Source organism: Macaca fascicularis, chromosome 1, assembly GCF_037993035.2.
Source record: "Macaca fascicularis isolate 582-1 chromosome 1, T2T-MFA8v1.1".
Lineage (NCBI taxonomy): Eukaryota > Metazoa > Chordata > Mammalia > Primates > Cercopithecidae > Macaca > Macaca fascicularis.
Window position 1 is genome coordinate 67930764 of NC_088375.1, and position 21294 is coordinate 67952057.

The following is a 21294-nucleotide window of genomic DNA, read 5'->3' on the forward strand; positions in this document are numbered from 1 at the left end:
TGATTGTGATCCCAGAAGATTATTACACAGTCTTATTACTGTACTTTTTTTGGTGTTTTTGTTGTGTTTTGTTTTGTTTGAGATAGGGTTGCTCTCTTAGCTGGAGTGCAGTAGCACAATCAAGGTTCACTGCAACCTTGACCTCCTGGGCTCATCAGCCTCCCGAGTAGCTACTGTACCTTTTATATGTTTAAATATGCTTAGATACACAAATACTTAACCATTGTGTTACAGTTGCCTACAGTGTTCAGTACGGTAACATGCTGTACAGGTTTGTAGCCTGGGAGCAATAGGCTATACCATCTGGGTTTGTATAAGTACACTCTATGATGTTCCCACAATGACGAAATTGCCAAACAATGCATTTCTCAGACCACACCTGTGTCATTAAGTGACTATAATTTGTATAATAAAAGTTATATCTAAAGAGAATAAGATTTTTTTAGTTTATGGAAAACAGCATATTAGAAGTACATTTTTCGTTAGTCAGTTTACTTTCAATGGTATATTTCTCCCTAAAATGAAAATTAGCACTGTCCTTAAGCTGTGTTCAAGTTAAGAAAAATTTTTATACCAGCTCATTTGTGATTTGTCACAAAATATTAAAGAATTGCTAGATAGGAGAAATCTGCCATTTTAATGCCAAAATTGTTAGATATTCAAGACCAAGTTTATGTTTGCATTTAGGAGGGTTGGTATAAAGTTGGGAGCATCTGCAGTCTCTGGATTCACGTCATGGATCCCACCCCATCCCAACTGTGTGTCCTTAGTTGAATATTCAGCCTCTCTGTGCCTCATTTTTTTCATTTGTAAAAAGAGATAGTAATGATAATAGCCACCTCATAAAATTTTTGTGAGGAATAAAGGAGATAGTCCATGTGGAGTCCTTAGAACAGCAGCTGGTAAAGAGTGGGAACTTGATAAATGCTAACTATTTTTATTTGATCTTATCCATGTGTGAATAAATTTAATGTTCTAATTTTGTGGTTACCTTAGTTAGATACTACTCCGCAAGTAAAAAATCATTGCATTGTATTTTTTCAAGTTTCAAAATCAGAAGGAACATACCAAACTGGAAAAGAAGAGGGTAAACTGGAAAAGAAGAGGGTAAAAGTACTATTATTACAACAACGGAAGTAGCTAGTAATAACTATTTTCAGGAACTAAATATAATTTAAGCCTCAAATGTTTTTGAGATATAACTTTTAGAAATATATTCTGAGTAATTATTAAGAAGACAATTATAAATATTCTTTAAATGCAGTTTTATTATTTTCAGGCATATGTAGGAACTCATATTACATTGACACATAGCAAGCAGCTTAAACTAGGCTATTCTGAGGTAACAAATCCTGTGACTTTTAAATGCCCACAACAACGGTTTCTTTTTTACTTATGCTACGTGTTTATTATGGGTCAATTATGGCTCTATTCCATGTTTTCTTCACTGTAAGTTCCAGACTGATTGGGCAGGTTCTTTCTGAAACTTTGTTGGTTGTCATGGCAGAGAGCATAGCAAACTAATCCTTATCTCTGAAAGCTTTTGCCTAAAATTGACACATGCCACTTCCATTTACATTTCATTGTCTAAAGCAGGGGTTGGCAAACTTTTTCTGTAAAGTGCCAGAGAGTTCATTTTTTTTTTTCTTTTTTTTAGGTTCTACATATGGTCTCTGTCGCTTTTTTTTTTTTTTTTTTTTAACAATTCTTTTTAAAAATGTAAAACCTTTCTTAGCATGCTGGCCAAGCAGACCACATGCCACATTCAGTTTGCAGCCTGTAGTTTGCTTACTTCTGATCTAAAAGCAAGTCTTACAGCCAAGCCTGGTATCAACAGTGAGGGGCAGTGAATAACTGTAAACAATATTCCATACAGTGAATTGTAAGATTAATGTAATCTGTATATTCACATTGTGGTTTGCATATCAGTAGTTTATAAATTTGTGCTTTTATAGTACATGAATTTGCTCTCTTGGAACAACATTCTCTTTTACATCTTACTTAAATAATAGAGTTGCGTAACAAAGCCTTTCCTAAATACTCAACTGTGTCCAGTTATCACAGTTTCTGAATCCAAGTGCTAATTTATAAAAATATTATTGAATATGAAATACTTAAATATCTGACAAGTCGTAGTATGTGTTAAATAAGTTGGCCTAGACTGGCACTGCCGAAAGAAAATGCAAGAAAGAGTTTATTTTTACAGTTAAAGATGGCGGATTAGGCACATATAATTATTTATTCTTCCTGTAATCTCCACTGAAATGATAGTATCATAGTTTACAAAAATAAATACATATATATACACATTCACATTTATACCCATAAGGTCCAAATAACTGGAAAGAGGGCATCAGCAGATGAGACATACCACCCTCTGAAGACATTGTGGATGGAGGCTGGTAACTGACTCTTTAGAAAGAATGGAGATAACCGAGCATAAAGTACACATAGAAGGGGAGAACTAATCTGATCACAGAACCATGAATACTACCAGGTACAGCATGGGTAGCATGAATCTGGGGATTAAAAGCAAGATAATCACTAAAAGCCTGTAAGATGTATAGTAGTATTTCCATCCAGCGTGAAGAATAGTGTCAGGCTTGCATCTAGCCCTTGGGCAGTCAATATCATAAGTTTCTTCTCTGGAAAAACTCAAGATTCCAAGCAAAGATTGCCCCATACTGACATTTAGGAGTCCCCAGGGAAATTGTCTTATCTCCATCTAATCATGTTTATACCTTCAGTGAACAAGCTGCATTTAAACGTTTAGAGTTTTTTGGGGAATGTATTCTTAAATATAAACAGGCAATCATGGCTGAGGAGACACTAAGGGAAAGCCTCCACCAGGAAAGAAAATCCAGGATAAACAGAAAATAAAATTATGCAACAGAAAGAGTCCATAATGGAAAGATGACAAGAAAACTAAAAACTAATTTTAATTAGTGTTTTCAGAAAGATTTAAGAAGACAGATTTTTTTTAGAAGAGAAAAAATGCTCAGAAAAAGAACAGTCATAGAAAAAGGGGGCTCTTCTAAATTACAAGTATGATCGCCAAAACAAAGCAAATAGTAGAAGGATCAGTACGAGGACTGGCAAACTATAGCCTTCCACCTGTTTTTGTAAAGAAAGGTATACAGGAACCCAGCGCTGCCTATTTGTTTACATATTGTCTATGGCTGCTTTCATGCTACAACAGCAGAGTGAGTAGTTATGACAGAGATCGTATGCTCATGAAACCAAAAAATTTACTCTCTGGCCCTTTACAGAAAATGTTTGCTAACCCATTAATTAGAAAATAGAAATGAAAAAAAAAAAAAAACTCCAGGAAATATAAAAGGAAAATGGAGTAGAAAAGAAACAGATGGAAAGATTTAAAAAAGGATTAGAGACTTAGACAATCCAGGAGGATTTAACATATGACTAACAGGTGATTCATAAAGAAAGAAAACAGAGGGGAGGAAGTTGTATTAAAAATACAAGGCAATGTGCCAAAGCTGAAGAGCTTGTCTCCAAATAAAGGATCTGAACAATAAATGAAAAAGTCCAGACCTAGACACAGCATTGTGAAATTTTAGAACACCAGGGGTGAAAGAAAATCCGAAAAGACCCCCAGATGACATAAAAATTAGAAAGATCGGAGGGGCATCAAACTTTTCAACTGCAAAACTAGATGCTGCAAGACAGTTAAGCTAAGGCTTCAAAATGGTAAAGATACATGATTTTCACTATATTAAGTGTTTTGTATATATAATCTCGTTAAATTCTACCCATCATTCTTAAATTCTTATTCAGTTTCATATAATGTAATATTATTTCTTGAGAGGTGTCAGTATCCTGGCCCTACTAAGAATCTTTTATAACCTGGGATACAATAAGCATGCATCTCAGGGTATTTAAACATATCAGGAGTTGTTTTATTTTTAAATAATAATTGATTAATTAGGGATATATGTGCATTTCTCAGTCAAGAACATAATGCCACAGACTCTTAAAAGTGAGCTACTTTATGACTTACTACAATGATGAACTTGTAGATAGTTGTAATTTCAACCTTTAATTTCTAAAATTCCTATGTGTCAGAAATAGCCTATCTTTTATGTTAATGGATTAAATCAATTTAAATCAATTCAGTTTGATGTTTATACTGTTATTTTCATTTTTAAGAGGTAAATTATTGCTGATACTCTATCATTCAGTTATGTGTCCCTATAAGAATCATACTTTATATGATTAGGAAATACTTTCAAAACTTAGCTTCATCCATTTTCATATTCACTATAATTCACAACTACCATTGTCAGCAAAAATCTACATTTTCTGAATGGAGATTACTCTTCTTCTTTGTAAAACAATTTGTAATAAATACTTCATGATAAACTAATAATCACAGTTGGCATTTTTAGTCTTTGAAGTAGGAGGAGAGCCCTTCCAACAAGAAATAAAGAGGTTGGCAGTGGCTGTTGAGCAGGCAACCAACAGTGTTATAACCGAGGATTTTGGTAGCGGTCTTCAAATTTATGCTTTAATATGGAACTATCTTTTGGACGAACCTAAAATGAATAATTTCTCCTTTAAGTTTCTCCCCTCTTTCCAAGTATACAATATTTTATTTTTAAAATTGGATGATCAGGGCAGGGCACGGTGGCTCACTCCTGTAATCCCAGCACTTTGAGAGGCTGAGGTGAGTGGATCACCTGAGGTCAGTAGTTCAAGACCAGCCTGGCCAACATGGTGAAACCTCGTCTCTACTAAAAATACCAAAAATTAGCTGGGCGTGGGGGCGGGCACCTGTAGTCCGAGCTACTCGGGAGGCTGAGGTAGGAGAATTGCTTGAACCCGGGAGGCGGAGGCTGCAGATCATGCCCAGGATCGTGCCATTTACTCCAGCCTGGACAAAAAGTGAAACTCCATCTCAATAAAATAAAATAGGATGATTAGATCTATGACTATTAATTATTTTCAAGGGAGATTTGAAATCTCCCTTGAGGTGTGGTAGCTCATGCCTATAATCCCAGCACTTTGGAGGGCCAAGGCAGGAGGATCACTTGAGGTCAGAAGTTCGAGACCAACCTGGACAACACAGGGAGACCCAGTCTCTACAAAAAATGTTTTAAAAAATTAATTGTGGTGACGCATGCCTGTGGTCCCAGCTACTGGGGAGGCTGAGGTGGGAGGATTGCTTGAGGCTGGGAGAGTGAGGCTGTAGTGAGCCACGGTTGCACCATTGTACTCTAGCCTGGGTGACAGAGCAAGACCCTGTCTCAAAAAAAAAAAAAAAAAAAAAAAGATTTATATATGTAGCTCTTCACTAGTGAACAGCTATCTTATATTGTAAATGCAAACAAAAGTTCACAACTCATGCAATATTTCTTTTTCCTTTCATCTTCTTTTAATAAGAACTTAGGCTTGTTTAGCTTTGGAAAATATTTTTCACTTTTATATTACATTAGAAATACCACTCTTTAAAAAATCAATATTTAAAATACAAAATTAATAGCTGAAGTGTTTGTACTGAAACAGATCCACTACCCTCTTCTGTCCTACAGAATTTCTGAGTAAGCTCTGCCAGTCATTTGCATCAGAATCTTATGGAATACGAACAGTGTCTATTTCGGGGACTCAACACTAGATCCACTAAATCAGAATCACTGGAAAGCAGCCTAGGCATCTATTTCAAACAAATTGCCCAAGTGATAGTAGCACACACCGAAATATCAGAGCCACTGATATATAAATTGTTTTCCCAAAGAACATTGTGGATATGAGTGAATTGAAGTATATATTTTGGAATAAGTTCTGAGGACATATTTTTGTCTGTTTTTTTGTGTTTCATCAAATTTTTCCATCTTTTACTGCCTTTGTTTTCCTTTTCAAATATTTAGCAATGTATGTTCCTTAGGTATCAAAAAAATAGCTTCAGGAGTAGAATTATAGAGAAGTATAAATGAAATTATAGTAAAAATGTTAAGAAAAGTTTCCATTTTAGAAATCCCCTACCATCATTTAATCATATAAAGAGCCAGAGATTACACTGAATAATTACTTGCATCAGTTAAGATTCTGTCAGTTTCAAGTGAATGCACACCAACTCAAAATGGCTTAAGAATAACAAAGACCTAGAGAGTAGGCCTTTATTCAGGCATGACTGAAATAATATTACCAAGGTACTGGTTTCTCTCTCTACTCTCTTCCCTGACCCTGCCTTCCATGCATCAGCTGCATAATCAGGTTTCACATAGGGGCCCTCTTGAAACTCCTTGTGTCTCACTGAGTTATGTGCCCATTCCAGAACCAATCACAGTGGCTACAGGGATGGGCCGCACTGATTAGCTTATGCCCTGGAGCTGGGTGGTCGGTCACCTTCTAAATCACATTAGATAAGAGTTAGAAAGGAGGTACCACCACTAAAAGGAAGTGATGAATGGATGCTCGGGAGATGAACAACTAATGTCTAATATAATGTTTATTTAAACTTTCTTGATAATAATGTTCACTAAACCTTTAGTGATTGGACATAATATACATGAAATCCTATTTTAATCCGTTTGATGCTACATCAGAATTAGGCAGAATTTTCTGCACATTGTCTTTAGGAAACTTGAGGTCTGTTACACACAATCAGTGTCTTTCTAATATGCTTAATTGGCTATGAGCTAAATAAGCCCTGAAAATGATGATTCTCAATCTTGATTACACTAGAATGAGTTGGAGAGTCTTGAAAGTCAAGATGCTCAGGCTCCCACTTAGACCTGTTGATTTGTGGGGCCTAAGTATCTGTATCTTCTAAATGCTCTGCAAGAGACTCTAATACCAAAACTGCATCAGTTTTTATTGCCCCATAGAATCTATCTGACTTTCATATCTTCTTCACTGTCATTTTCTGGATAGCCCCAGGACTGCAGTGAGTCACTGTCGAGTTCTGAAATATCTGTCGAGTCTGACCATAGACTTAACATGAAACAAACCATATAATTCAGAAAACTATTATAAAACTGTTTTTTCCAAAACTGCTCAAACTGCAGCCAGCTAAACGAATGGAAAGAGGTACTAATACACACTATTAAATGTTAACCATTTCATTGCGTTTGGCTTCTTTCATATATACTGTAAAATATTAAAATTATTTATCTCCTTGATTCATTAGAATTTTAGTGTATTTTGAGAGCAGAAAAAAACAAAAAACATTTTAAGAATGGATTAAAGTCATGACCATGAGAAAAAAAATGGTTTATTTCCAGTGTTCATTGTATGTAACCCTAGAATATTATAGATTATATTTTCCTTTTGATTCAGTTTATTTAAACAAAGTTTATTGTGGAACTGAAGACGTTAGAACTAAATTTTTAAGAAACTGACAAATTCATCATTTCCTGGGCTTCATTGGTCATTTGGGAACACTGATTTGGAAAAATATGCCAAGTGGCCCATTAATTATCCTCAAGGCCATTCTTATGGTGTATAGTCCCACCTGGACTGTCCTGAAATTCACAGTGTAAAATGACAGAAGGAATGAAGATAACATTAAAAGATTTGTTCCAAAATAACACATCATGATAAAGTGAAATAAAAACCATTGCTCTTTCTATAGCTATTAACATTTCATTTCCTGGGAAATGCTTTTAATACTCTATGAGGATATACACAAAAACAACAGTAATAACATCATATATAATAACTCAGGTAGCTAGAGAATTCATGATGAAGTTGGTCTCTCAGAAATATCCTTCTTTATTCCTATTTTAATGAGCATGTAAATCATATTTTGCCATTATATTTGTCAGTAACTTACTCATAACACTTGAAATTTGAATCAGAACTAATCTTCAAACAGTCTGTTTTGTGGCATAAAAGAATTGTTATTACCATTTTAACGTTTAAGAAAGGAAATTTGAAACTCAAGGTATTCATAAATTTAAACTGAAATCATCTTTGTCCTAATTCCTTAGTGAGAGTGTGTTTAAGATTTTAATTCATATGAAGTGGTTAGCACAGTTCCTGGGACTTAGTAAACAGTCAGTAAATAATAGTTGTGTTAATATTATCATCATCACTACTGTTTCTACTACCATCACCACGGTGACTGTCACCTTTTAGCCACTTCTTTCATAAGCATAGTTTAATTTGATTTCCTTTTAGTTGGAATTGACAGTTGTTTTCATAATCCATTTTGTCCCTGTGAACATCTTGCATGAGTAATTTTTAAAAAGTTTCTCCCTTTTACAGGGATAGTCTTATTAATACGTGCAGAAGTTGTTATAAAATATGAAAAAAATGTAAATTCTTAAAGTCTTAATTGCACGGTAGAATTGGTATATGCTATACTAAATATCTTTCATGGCTTATGCCACTTTTTCATGGAGGCAAAACTTATGGAATATTATGCTTCTATTTTTTTATCATTATTCTATTTGTATATAGGTATACATATATATACATATTTACATTTATATTTATTTCTATACCTATATATTGAAAGCCATGCATTCACATTGAGACTACCAATTTTAGTTCAGCACCACAGGATTCATACTAATTTTCTCCCTTTTTATATGTGTTAGCTACCTTCTTCCATAGTGAGAAGCATGGCTTCTGTTATCCTTAATGTATTAACTCATTTGATCAATCTCTTTGAATGTAGCCAGTGTTCTGTTGCAGCCATACCTTCCATATAAACATTCATTCCCAGACTCAGGTTCTAACTCCCTGTGTTTATTTTCTCCTCCTGCATGAAGTCCTCATTATGTTTGGCCTCTGACACCAAGTAAAGGCTCTCCTCACCGTGCAATGGCTTTGAAGCCTCATACCAGGCTGGCCCTGATGCAGGACACCAGCCTTGGGCTCTGACATCCCACACTAGACCACTCTTCTATGGAAACACTGTCCTTACCATACTTGGAACCTGACACCTGAACGGGCCCACCCCTCTGAATGGGTGCCCTTCTCACCCTGCAAAAGGTTCTGGCAGCCCATTCTGTGTTACTACATGTTGCCCTCAGTGGAATGTCTTCTTTACCCCACCAAGGCTCTACACCCCAGGCAAGGCCATCCCTCTGTGGAAATGTTCTCCTTATTCTGCTCAGGATCTGATGGCCACCACCAGGCTGCCCATCTGGGCTCTCTCCCCATGCCAAGTCCACCTCTTCATATCTTTCTTCCCACCCTGGCATGGACATCCTCTTCACCCTGCTGTTGTGCCATTCCTCTGTGAGGACACCCTCCTCACCCTGCTTGGACATAATTGATTTTTTTTAACTTTTTTTTTTTTATATTAACTTCTAGGGTACATGTACACAACATGCAGGTTTGTTACATATGTATACATGTGCCATGTTGATGTGCTGCACCCATAAACTCGTCATTTACATTAGGTATATCTCCTAACGCCATCCCTCCCCCTTGCCCCCTCCCCACAATAGGACCCAGTGTGTGATGATCCCCTTCCTGTGTCCAAGTGATCTCATTGTTCATTTCCCACCTATGAGTGAGAACATGTGGTATTTGGTTTTCTGTTCTTGTGATAGTTTGCTGAGAATGATGGTTTCCAGCTGCATCCATGTCCCTACAAAGGACACGAACTCATCCTTTTTTATGGCCGCATAGTATTCCATGGTGTATATGTGCCACATTTTCTTAATCCAGTCTGTCACTGATGAACATTTGGGTTGATTCCAAGTCTTTGCTATTGTGAATAGTGCCGCAATAAACATATGTGTGCATGCGTCTTTATAGCAGCATGACTTATAATCCTTTGGGTATATCCCCAGTAATGGGATGGCTGGGTCAAATGGTATTTCTAGTTCTAGACCCTTCAGGAATCGCCACACTGTTTTCCACAATGGTTGAACTAGTTTACAGTCCCACCAACAGTGTAAAAGTGTTCCTATTTCTCCATATCCTCTCCAGCACCTGTTGTTTCCTGATTTTTTTACTGATTGCCATTCTAACTGGTGTGAGATGGTATCTCATTGTGGTTTTGATTTGCATTTCTCTGATGGCAAGTGATAATGAGCATTTTTTCATGTGTCTGTTGGCTGTATGAATCTTTTCTTTTCAGAAGTGTCTGTTCATATCCTTTGCCCACTTTTTGATGGGGTGGTTTTTTTCTTGTAAATTTGTTTGAGTTCTTTGGAGGTTCTGGATATTAGCCCTTTGTCAGATGAGTAGACTGCAAAAATTTTCTCCCATTCTATAGGTTACCTGTTCACTCTGATGGTAGTTTCTTTTGCTGTGCAGGAGCTCTTTAGTTTAATTAGATCTCATTTGTCAATTTTGGCTTTTGCTGCCATTGCTTTTGGTGTTTTAGACATGAAGTCCTTGCTCATGCCTATGTCCTGAATGGTATTACCTAGGTTTTCTTCTAGGGTTTTTATGGTTTTAGGTCTAACATTTATGTATCTAATCCATCTTGAATTAATTTTCATATAAGGAGTAAGGAAAGGATCCAGTTTCAGCTTTCTATTTATGGCTAGCCAATTTTCCCAGCACCATTTATTAAATAGGGAATCCTTTCCCTATTTCTTGTTTTTGTCAGGTTTGTCAAAGATCAGATGGCTACAGATGTGTGGTATTATTTCTGAGGGCTCTATTCTGTTCCATTGGTCTATGTCTCTGTTTTGGTACCAGTATCTTGCTGTTTTAGTTACTGTAGCCTTGTAGTATAGTTTGAAGTCAGGTAGCATGATGCCTCCAGCTTTGTTCTTTTGACTTAGGATTGTCTTGGCAATGCGGGCTCTTTTTTGGTTCCATATGAACTTTAAAGCAGTTTTTTCCAATTCTGTGAAGAAAGTCATTGGTAGCTTAGCTTAATGGGGATGGCATTGAACCTATAAATTACCTTGGGCGGTATGGCCATTTTCACAATATTGATTCTTCCTATCCATGAGCATGGTATGTTCTTCCATTTGTTTGTGTCCTCTTTTATTTCACCGAGCAGTGGTTTGTAGTTCTCCTTGAAGAGGTCCTTTACATCCCTTGTAAGCTGGATTCCTAGGTATTGTATTCTCTTTGAAGCTATTGTGAATGGGAGTTCATTCATGATTTGGCTCTCTGTTTGTCTGTTACTGGTGTATAAGAATGCTTGTGATTTTTGCACATTGATTTTGTATCCTGAGACTTTGCTGAAGTTGCTTATCAGCTTAAGGTGATTTTGGACTGAGACAATGGGGATTTCTAAATATACAATCATGTCATCTGCAAACAGGGACAATTTGACTTCTTCTTTTCCTAACTGAATACGCTTTATTTCTTTCTCTTGCCTGATTGCTGTAGCCAGAACTTCCAACACTATGTTGAATAGGAGTGTTGAGAGAGGGCATCCCTGTCTTGTGTCAGTTTTCAAAGGGAATGCTTCCAATTTTTGCCCATTCTGTATGATATTGGCTGTGGGTTTGTCATAAATAGCTCTTATGATTTTGAGATACGTTCCATCAATACCGAATTTATTGAGAGTTTTTAGCATGAAGGGCTGTTGAATTTTGTCAAAGGCCTTTTCTGCATCTATTGAGATAATCATGTGGTTTTTGTCTTTGGTTCTGTTTATATGCTGGATTACGTTTATTGATTTGCATATGTTAAACCAGCCTTGCATCCCAGGGATGAAGCCCACTTGATCATGGTGGATAAGCTTTTTGATGTGCTGCTGGATCCGGTTTGCCAGTATTTTATTGAGGATTTTTGCATCGATGTTCATCAGGGATATTGGTCTAAAATTCTCTTTTTTTGTTGTATCTCTGTCAGCCTTTGGTATCAGGATGATGTTGGCCTCATAAAATGAGTTAGGGAGGATTCCCTCTTTTTCTATTGATTGGAATAGTTTCAGAAGGAATGGTACCAACTCCTCCTTGTACCTCTGGTAGAATTCGGCTGTGAATCCATCTGGTCCTGGACTTTTTTTGGTTGGTAGGCTATTAATTATTGCCTCAATTTCAGAGCCTGAAATTGGTCTATTCAGGGATTCAACTTCTTCCTGGTTTAGTCTTGGGAGAGTGTAAGTGTCCAGGAAATTATCCATTTCTTCTAGGTTTTCTAGTTTATTTGCATAGAGGTGTTTATAGTATTCCCTGATGGTAGTTTGTATTTCTGTGGGGTCAGTGGTGATATCCCCTTTATCATTTTTTATTGCATCTATTTGATTCTTCTCTCTTTTCTTCTTTATTAGTTTTGCTAGCTGTCTATCAATTTTGTTGATCTTTTCAGAAAACCAGCTCCCAGATTCATTGATTTTTTTGGAGGGTTTTTTGTGTCTCTATCTTCTTCAGTTCTGCTCTGATCTTAGTTATTTCTTGCCTTCTGCTAGCTTTTGAATGTGTTTGCTCTTGCTTCTCTAGTTCTTTTAATTGTGATGTTAGGGTGTCAATTTTAGATCTTTCCTGCTTTCTTTTGTGGGCATTTAGTGCTATAAATTTCCCTCTACACACTGCTTTAAATGTGTCCCAGAGATTCTGGTATGTTGTATCTTTGTTCTCATTGGTTTCAAAGAATATCTTTATTTCTGCCTTCATTTCATTATGTACCCAGTAGTCATTCGGGAGCAGGTTGTTCAATTTCCATGTAGTTGAGCGGTTTTGATTGAGTTTCTTAGTCCTGAGTTCTAGTTTGATTGCACTGTGGTCTGAGAGACAATTTGTTATAATTTCTGTTCTTGTACATTTGCTGAGGAGTGCTTTACTTCTAACTATGTGGTCAATTTTGGAATAAGTGTGATGTGGTGCTGAGAAGAATGTATATTCTGTTGCTTTGGTGTGGAGAGTTCTGTAGATGTCTATTAGGTCTGCTTGGTGCAGAGTTGAGTTCAGTTCCTGGATGTCGTTGTTAACTTTCTGTCTCATTGATCTGTCTAATATTGACAGTGGGATGTTAAAGTCTCCCATTATTATTGTATGGGAGTCTAAGTCTCTTTGTAAGTCTCCAAGGACATGCTGTATGAATCTGGGTGCTCCTGTATTGAGTGCATATATATTTAGGATAGTTAGCTCTTCCTGATGAATTGATCCCTTGACCATTATGTAATGGTCTTGTCTCTTTTGATCTTTGATGGTTTAAAGTCTGTTTTATCAGAGACTAGGATTGCAACCCCTGCTTTTTTTTGTTTTCCATTTGCTTGGTAGATCTTCTTCCATCCATTTATTTTGAGCCTATGTATGTCTCTGCATGTGAGATGGGTCTCCTGAATACAGCAAACTGATGGGTCTTGACTCTTTATCCAATTTGCCAGTCTGTGTCTTTTAATTGGACCTTTTAGTCCATTTACATTTAAGGTTAATATTGTTATGTGTGAACTTGATCATGTCATTATGATATTAGCTGGTTATTTTGCTTGCTAGTTGATGCAGTTTCTTCCTAGCATCGATGGCCTTTACATTTTGACATGTTTTTGCAACGGCTGGTACCTGTTGTTCCTTTCCATGTTTAGTGCTTCCTTCAGGATCTCTTGTGCGGCAGGCCTGGTGGTGACAAAATCTCTTAGCATTTGCTTGTCTGTAAAGGATTTTATTTCTCCTTCACTTATGAAACTTAGTTTGGCTGGATATGAAATTCTGGGTTGAAAATTCTTTTCTTTAAGAATGTTAAATATTGGCCCCCACTCTCTTCTGGCTTGGAGAGTTTCTGCTGAGAGATCTGCTGTTAGTCTGATGGGCTTCCCTTTGTGTGTAATCCGACCTTTCTCTCTGGCTGCCCTTAACATTTTTTCCTTCATTTCAACTTTGGTGAATCTGACAATTATGTGTCTTGGAGTTGCTCTTCTCGAGGAATATCTTTTGGCGTTCTCTGTATTTCCTGAATTTGAATGTTGGCCTGCCTTACTAGGTTGGGGAAGTTCTCCTGGATGATATCCTGCAGAGTGTCTTCCAAATTGGTTCCATTTTCCCCATCACTTTCAGGCACTTTCATCACTTTCAGATGCAGATTTGGTCTTTTCACATAATCCCATATTTCTTGGAGGCTTTGTCCATTTCTTTTTACTCTTTTTTCTCTACACTTCTCTTCTTGTTTCATTTCATTCATTTGATATTCAATCACTGATACTGTTTCTTCCAGTTGATCAAGTTGGTTACTGAAGCTTGTACATTTGTCACGTAGTTCTCGTGTTATGGTTTTCATTTCTGTTAGTTCTTTTAAGGACTTCTGTACATTGGTTATTCTAGTTAGCCATTCATCAAATCTTTTTTCAAGGTTTTTAGTTTCTTTGCGCTGGTTACATAGTTCCTCCTTTATCTCTGAGAAGTTTGATCGACCGAAGCCTTCTTCTCTCACCTCGTCAAAGTCGTTCTCCGTCCAGCTTTGTTCCGTTGCTGGCAATGAGCTGCGTTCCTTTGGAGGGGGAGATGCACTCTGATTTTTTGAATTTCCAGCTTTTCTGCACTGCTTTTTCCCCATCTTTGTGGTTTTATCTGCCTGTGGTCTTTGATGATGGTGACGTACTAATGGGGTTTTGGTGTGGGTGTCCTTTCTGTTTGTTAGTTTTCCTTCTAACAGTCAGGACCCTCAGCTGCAGGTCTGTTGGAGTTTGCTTGAGGTCCACTCCAGACCCTGTTTGCCTGGGTATCAGCAGCAGAAGCTGCAGAAGATAGAATATTGCTGAACAGCAAGTCTTGCTGTCTGATTCTTGCTCTGGCAGCTTCGTCTCATGGGTGTACCCAGCCCTGTGAGGTGTGGGGTGTCAGTCTGCACCTAGTGGGGGATGTCTCCCAGTTAGACTACTCAGGGGTCAGGGACCCACTTGAGCAGGCAGTCTGTCCGTTCTCAGATCTCAACCTCCGTGCTGGGAGATCCACTGCTGTCTTCAAAGCTGTCAGACAGGGACATTTACCTCTGCCGAGGTTCCTGCTGCTTTTTGTTTAGCTATGCCCTGTCCCCAGAGGAGGATTCTACAGAGGCAGGCAGGCCTCCTTGAGCTGTGGTGGGCTCCACCCAATTCGATCTTCCCAGCAGCTTCGTTTACCTACTTAAGCCTCAGCAATGGCGGGCACCCCTCCCCAGCCTCGCAGCTGCCTTGCAGTTAGATCTCAGACTGCTGTGCTAGCAATAAGGGAGGCTCCATGGGCGTGGGACCCTCCAGGCCAGGTGTGGGATATAATTTCCTGGTGTGCAGTTTGCTAAGACCCTTGGTAAAGCGCAGTATTAGGGTGGGAGTTACCCGATTTTCTAGGTTTTCCTTTGGCTAGGAAAAGGAATTCCCTTCCCCCTTGCCCTTCCCAAGTGAGGCGATGCCTTGCCCTGCTTCAGCTCTCGCTGATCGCTCTGCACCCGCGGACTAACACCAACTGTCCGACACGCCCCAGTGAGATGAACCCGGTACCTCAGTTGAAAATGCAGAAATCCTCCATCTTCCGTGTGACTCACGCTGGGAGCTGGAGGCTGGAGCTGTTCGTATTCAGCCATCTTGGGCACGCCCCCGATTTTTTTAACATTTATTTTAAGCTCAGGGGTACATGTGCAGGTTTGTTTTATAGGTAAGCTTGTATCATAGGGGTTTATTGTACAGATTATTTCATCACCCTTAATTGGTTTTGTAAGTTAATGACCCCTGGACAGTCCCTCTATAAAGTCTAAGATGATGATTTTATATATATATATATGGGTGTGGGTGTGTGTATACAGATGTGTACACAGATGTATATACACACACACACACACACACACACAATGATAGCCACTAACTTATATTGACCATTATACAGATGTGGCCATATTTTATGTTTCAGATAATTCAGATATTTCCCTTTTCCAGATGTCTATGAAATGGCCACCAAGTATAATCTTCAGAGTATTGCAACTAGATGTAATTTTTGGCCTTCTGAGATTAAAGACAGAAACTGAGTGGTGGAACTATCCCTGGTACTGACAAGTCCCTGGCGTCTCTTCTGGATTCTTGTGTAGCTGCCTTAAATCCGCCATTTACAGATCTAACTATACCTCTTACTTTTTTCTGAGATTTTTTTTCTAAAGCCTTGTAAAACCTGACTTCATTCCCACACTTTGACTGGGTAGGAGCTTTTGTAAATCTGTACACCATTCCCTGAATTTATTATATCTTACTCTGATCTTTTTATTTTCCCACAATGGTCAGAGGACCTTTCCATAAGCCAGCTGGAGGATAACTAACTTCAAAAGATTGTACCTTCTTTTAATTAATAGACATGTTCATATGTTACAGTCCTAATGTTGCAGTTATACCCCTTTCTAGGAGGAGAACTTTCTGAAAGTGCACGTGTATTTCTAGCGAAGCATCTTAGCAGTTGATCTCAGGTCAAGTTCTCTGGAGAATCAGACTCAGTTTGGGAGGCAATGACTTTTGCACTGGGATATAGGTTCTTCAACACTTATTATTCCTATAATATGATAGGTGCAGCTTTTGTGATAATCTCAGATTTATACCAGAAGCTGTTTTCACTGGAGAAGTCCTCAGATTCACATCCTGCTCTTCATATTTACTGAAAGTATAATAAGAAATGAGTTAATAGATATTGTATAGCAAACAGGTTTATTTCATTTGATAGCAGAGTACACCAGTAAATGCTTAAATCTGATTGAGTAGCTGGAGTTAGCCAATAGTGGTGCCAGTAACGGTGAATCTGATAGTGGTGTCCAGTGTATTAGTTAGTATTTTCTCTTGCCTTCCATATTTTATTAATATATTCACTTATCCATTCCCAAGTGAACTGACAGGAAGATCAAAATCTCTGTATTTCCTGAAGTATTCCTTTTGCTTCTTGTGGAAGGTAGAGGCAAATAAAAATTTCTAAGAATCCTAGAGCCGAGTGCTAATTTTGACTTTTTTTGGCAACTGTCTGGTTGTTTATTTTTGAGAACCTAGCCCAAAAGATACCTTATTCACATCTGATTGTCTTATTTACTCTTTCTTTTTTTTTTTTTTTGGAGAGCTTGTTCAAGTGTAAAGTGTGGGGATGGACCACTCAGAAACACCAACTCCATAGAAATGGAGGTGGCACTCCAAAGTAGGGAAGTTAAAGTTTCATTTGTATAGGCAGAGACAGAGGCACTTTTGACAGGATTACAACATTATTCATATAAGGTTGGCACATAGTTACAACAATTTGGTTGGTTAGGTTTTGTTGTTGTGGTTTTGTTTTTTTGGGTTTTGTTTTTTGTTTTGTTTTGTTTGAGACGGAATCTTGTTCTGTCACCCAGGCTGGAGATAAGGTCTTGCTCTGTCACCCAGGCTGGAGGGCAGTGGTGCAGTCATGGCTCACTGCAGCCTCAACCTCCCAGGCTCAAGCGATCCTCCCACCTCAGCCTCCTGCGTAGCTGAGACCACAGGTGCATGCCACCACACCCAGCTAATTTTTAATTTTTTTTTTTTTTTTTTTTTTTTTTGTAGAGACAGGAGTCTCACTATGTTTCCAGGGCTCGTCTTGAACTCCTGGGCTCAAGCGATCCACCCACTTCAGCCTCCCAAAGTGCTGGGATTACAGGTGTGAGCCACCACACCCCGTTTTGATTATCTTATTCTTAACTATGCCTTACTCTTATTTATTCGAACATCTGTACCTAAGTTTTACAGTTTTCATTAGTATTAATGAAATGGAGCCCTGAGTTTCTTGCCTTAGTTGAACACATACTTAAATAATTTGTAAAACACTTCAACTGTTTACAGCATGTTTTCACACACAGTATACCTTTAAAGCTTCATACTTTTAGTCCTTAAACTCACCATATACAATATTGAACTCCTTTCTGCCTCTACCTCTAAACATGCTTTTCCTCCTCCTCCATTTCTAAATCATTTTACAGTACCACTGTAAAATTGTTGATAAAGCTAGGAGCCATAACCTTATCATACATATGTCATCTTGTCGATCTGGGTTCACTGAGTTTCTCAGAGGTTTGGATTTGCAGTTTTAATTAAAGGGAACCTTTTGCCAATACTTCTTCAAATATTAATTCTGGCCACATAACCCCTTTCTGAAACTCTGATACATACATATGAGACCCTTTGAAGTTGTCCCAAAACTCACTAATGCTGTGTTCTTAATTTTTTTCCCTTTTTTTTTTTTTTTCCAAAAATGGAGTCTCAATCTGTCACCCAGGCTGGAATACAGTGGCGCAATCTCGGCTCACTGTAACCTCCACCTCCCAGGTTCAAGTGATTCTCCTACCTCAGCTGCCTGCGTACCTAGGATTACAGGCATGCACCACCACACCTGGCTAATTTTTTGTATTTTTAGTAGAGACAGGGTTTTGCCGTGTTGGCCAGGTTGGTCTTGAACTCCTGGCCTCAAGTGATCCACTGGCCTCACCCTCCCAAAGTGCTGGGATTACAGGCATGAGCCACCGCACCTGGCTTCCCTGTCTTTTTTTTCCTCTGTGGTTTGATTTTAGATCTTCTATTGCTATGTCTTTGGGTTCATTGATCTTGTCCTGTGCATTTTCTATGTTGGTAATCCAGTCCAGCGTATTTCTCATCTCAGATATATTTTTTAGTCTCTATAAGTTAAATGTGGGTCTATTTTATATAGTCTGTGTCTCTTCTTAACAATACCATGTTTTCTTCTATTGTCTTGAACCATGGGACATATTTATAATAGCTGTTTTAAGGTCCATGTCTACAAATTCTATCATCTGTTTTGTTTCTGGATCAGTTTTTATCGATTGACTTTTTTCCCTTAATATGGGTTTTATTTTCCTTTTTCTTTGCATGCTTGATAATTTTTAATGTATCCTGGATATTGTAGATTTTACATTGTTGGGTGCTAAATTATTTTGTTTTCTCATACTTTTGAGCTTTTTGGATGCAATCAGGCAACTTGAAAACATTTTGATCCTTTTGAGGCTTGCTTTTAAGTTTTGCTTTAGAAAACTAGACATTATTTATTCTAGGGCAAATTTGACCCCACTACTCAGGCAATTTCCTTCTAAGTACTCAACTCAGTGCCCCATATATTATGTTTTCTACACTTTATTCAGAATGTGAATTATTCTCAGGCCTATATGAGTTCTGGGAATTGTTCTGCTTGATTCCTTCCAGTACTTCTTTCCTTGGCCATAGGTAGTTTGGGATTCAAAATGAATTTTTAAACTATGAGTGAGACTTAAGTATATTTAAATATGGCTGAGACAAATTCATTGAAGCATGATATTAAGGATGTGAGACAAGAAGCCTATAGAAAATAGGATCCAGATAGCAGGTGGAGAAATTGGTCTGAAATACAAGGGATGCCTCCTCTTACAATGGTAAGAAAGAAGAAGAGAATCCAGATGTCAGAAAGTTTGTAGATATTTTCACAGGAAGTTGAGGAAGTTTCCACATATTGAGAGGTGTGTGTGCATGCATGCGTGTGTGTGAGAGAGAGAGAAGCAGGAGGCAGGAATGAGTAAGGAGAAAGGGAACGGGGTCAGTGATTTTAGGAGAATGGAACTGGGTCAGCTGATTTTAGAAAATGGAAGATTTATAATAATTGGGAAAATGGAAAAATAAATTCACCCGAGAAGTATAACTAGATTGTAAGTATAGCCAGATGATGGCCAAAGTTCCAATTCATCCCACTGTGTTGCTTTTCCTAGTACAATCAAGGAGTTAATTGGTTCTTCCAAGGTTAGCGTTTTGGCAGCTTGGAATGCCAGCTTGATGGAGGAAGAAGTAAGGACAAGAAGGGGCTGATGAACAAAAAATATAGTGTCAAGGACTGAAGGTGCAGTCAAAGCATGGAGTTGTGAGAGCAGTTGAGTGAGCAACTTATGTTAGAAAAAAGAGGCTGTAGTCAGCACCTGTTTTACTTAGTAGTTTTGGCAAAGACCTCACCGTAGCCTCTGGTGATGCCGAGGCCCAAGAAATAATGTGAGACTGGGAGGGAGAAGTCATTAGAGAAGAGAAAATCAAATAACTTAGTGTGCAGACTGTTAGAAGGATCATTCATGTGGAAATTTAATTCACCTTAAGTCACATTAAGTCAGAGAGACGTTAGGGTGCAGGGGAATCTGTGAGCCAGGTGGAAATCTTCACTAACGGAGCAGGCCTCACTAGATGATTAGCAGTTGAAACATTGCTGAGAGGGAGAATATGGTACCGTCAGATGGCAGGAGCTTCAGACTGAACCACAATCTGCAAGAGTGTCTCATGGATCCTGGTAACATGTGCTTCAAAATTTTATACAAATGAATTTCTGTCAGGGTATGGGCAGATTTGAAGGGACTTACCCAGTTTTGTAATTTGTATCAATTCCGTCTGAAGGCCCAAACAATAACGGGAACTCTGAAGAGGAGGCAGATGTGGGCCCCAGATTTGAAAGGTAAACTCGTAGGACACAGCCTCCTTCACCTCCTATGCTCACATTCTTGATGGGCAGTTGCCACACCCCCACCAAAAATCATCACCATCCCACTGGCGCTCTTCCTTGGTAGAAATGTGGGGACCTCACTACTCTTGTGAATTATAGAGGGAAAAATAATGAAAGTGAATATGAGGATGAAGCCAGATTATAAAGATCCTCAAAAACAGAATAAGGGATTTAGACTTCTTAGTAAAAAGACCATTCGAATTAAGAGTCCAGAATCCTGAGTCCTAGTCCATTTTCTCCAGAACAACTAGATATGTTAAAACTTTCAGAAAGGTATTTAACCTCTCCAGGCCTTATTTTTCTCATTTCTAAGGTAAATATGTTAGGTAAAATAGGTAGATTTGAACCATGTTCTCCAGAAATGCTCTGGGAAATGTTTGCTTCAAATTTCTTTTTTTTTTTTTTTTTGAAATGGAGTTTTGCTCTTGTTGCCCAGGCTGGAGTGTGGTGGCGCGATCTTGCCTCACTGCAACCTCCGCCCCCGGGGTTCAAGCGATTCTCCTGCCTCCGCTTCCTGAGTAGATGGAATTACAGGTACGTGCTACCATGCCTGACTAATTTTTGTATTTTTAGTAGAGACGGGGTTTCACCATGTTGGTCAAGCTGGTCTTAAACTCCTGACTTTGTGATCTGCCCACGTTGGCCTCCCAACATGCTGGGATTACAGGCGTGAGCCACTGCTCCCAACTTGTTTTTAAAATTATAGTTTAAAATTGTAAAAAAAAAAAAAAAAAAATCAAAATTATAAACACATGTGTATTAAATTTTAATATATTGGAAACTGTTTACGTGTTAACTCACTGTGTTAGTCCATTCTCACACTGCTAATAAAGACATACTGAGGCTGCGTAATTTATAAAGAAAAAGAAGTTTAATGGACTCATCGTTGCACATGACTGGGGAAGTCTCACAATCATGGTGGAGGCAAATGAGGAGCAAAGTCACATCTTACATGGTGACAAGCAAGAGAGCCTATGCAGGGGAACTGCCCTTT

At 38.2% G+C, this 21294-nt stretch overlaps 1 protein-coding gene across 13 annotated transcripts in view; it reads left to right on the top strand.

Annotated features, from left to right (window-relative positions):
* Nucleotides 1-21294, top strand: part of SYT14 (synaptotagmin 14) — a 222629-nt gene that overhangs the window by 169554 nt on the left and 31781 nt on the right. Inside the window, exon 5 of one of the 13 annotated variants that reach the window (XM_065541176.2) lies at nucleotides 20737-21169. The exons of the other annotated variants lie outside the window; for them this stretch is intronic. Within the exon in view, the coding sequence (XP_065397248.1) occupies nucleotides 20737-20913 (177 nt within the window). The 3' untranslated portion in view covers nucleotides 20914-21169. Of the gene's footprint in view, nucleotides 1-20736; nucleotides 21170-21294 lie in introns of those variants that run through there. 13 annotated transcript variants of the gene reach the window in all.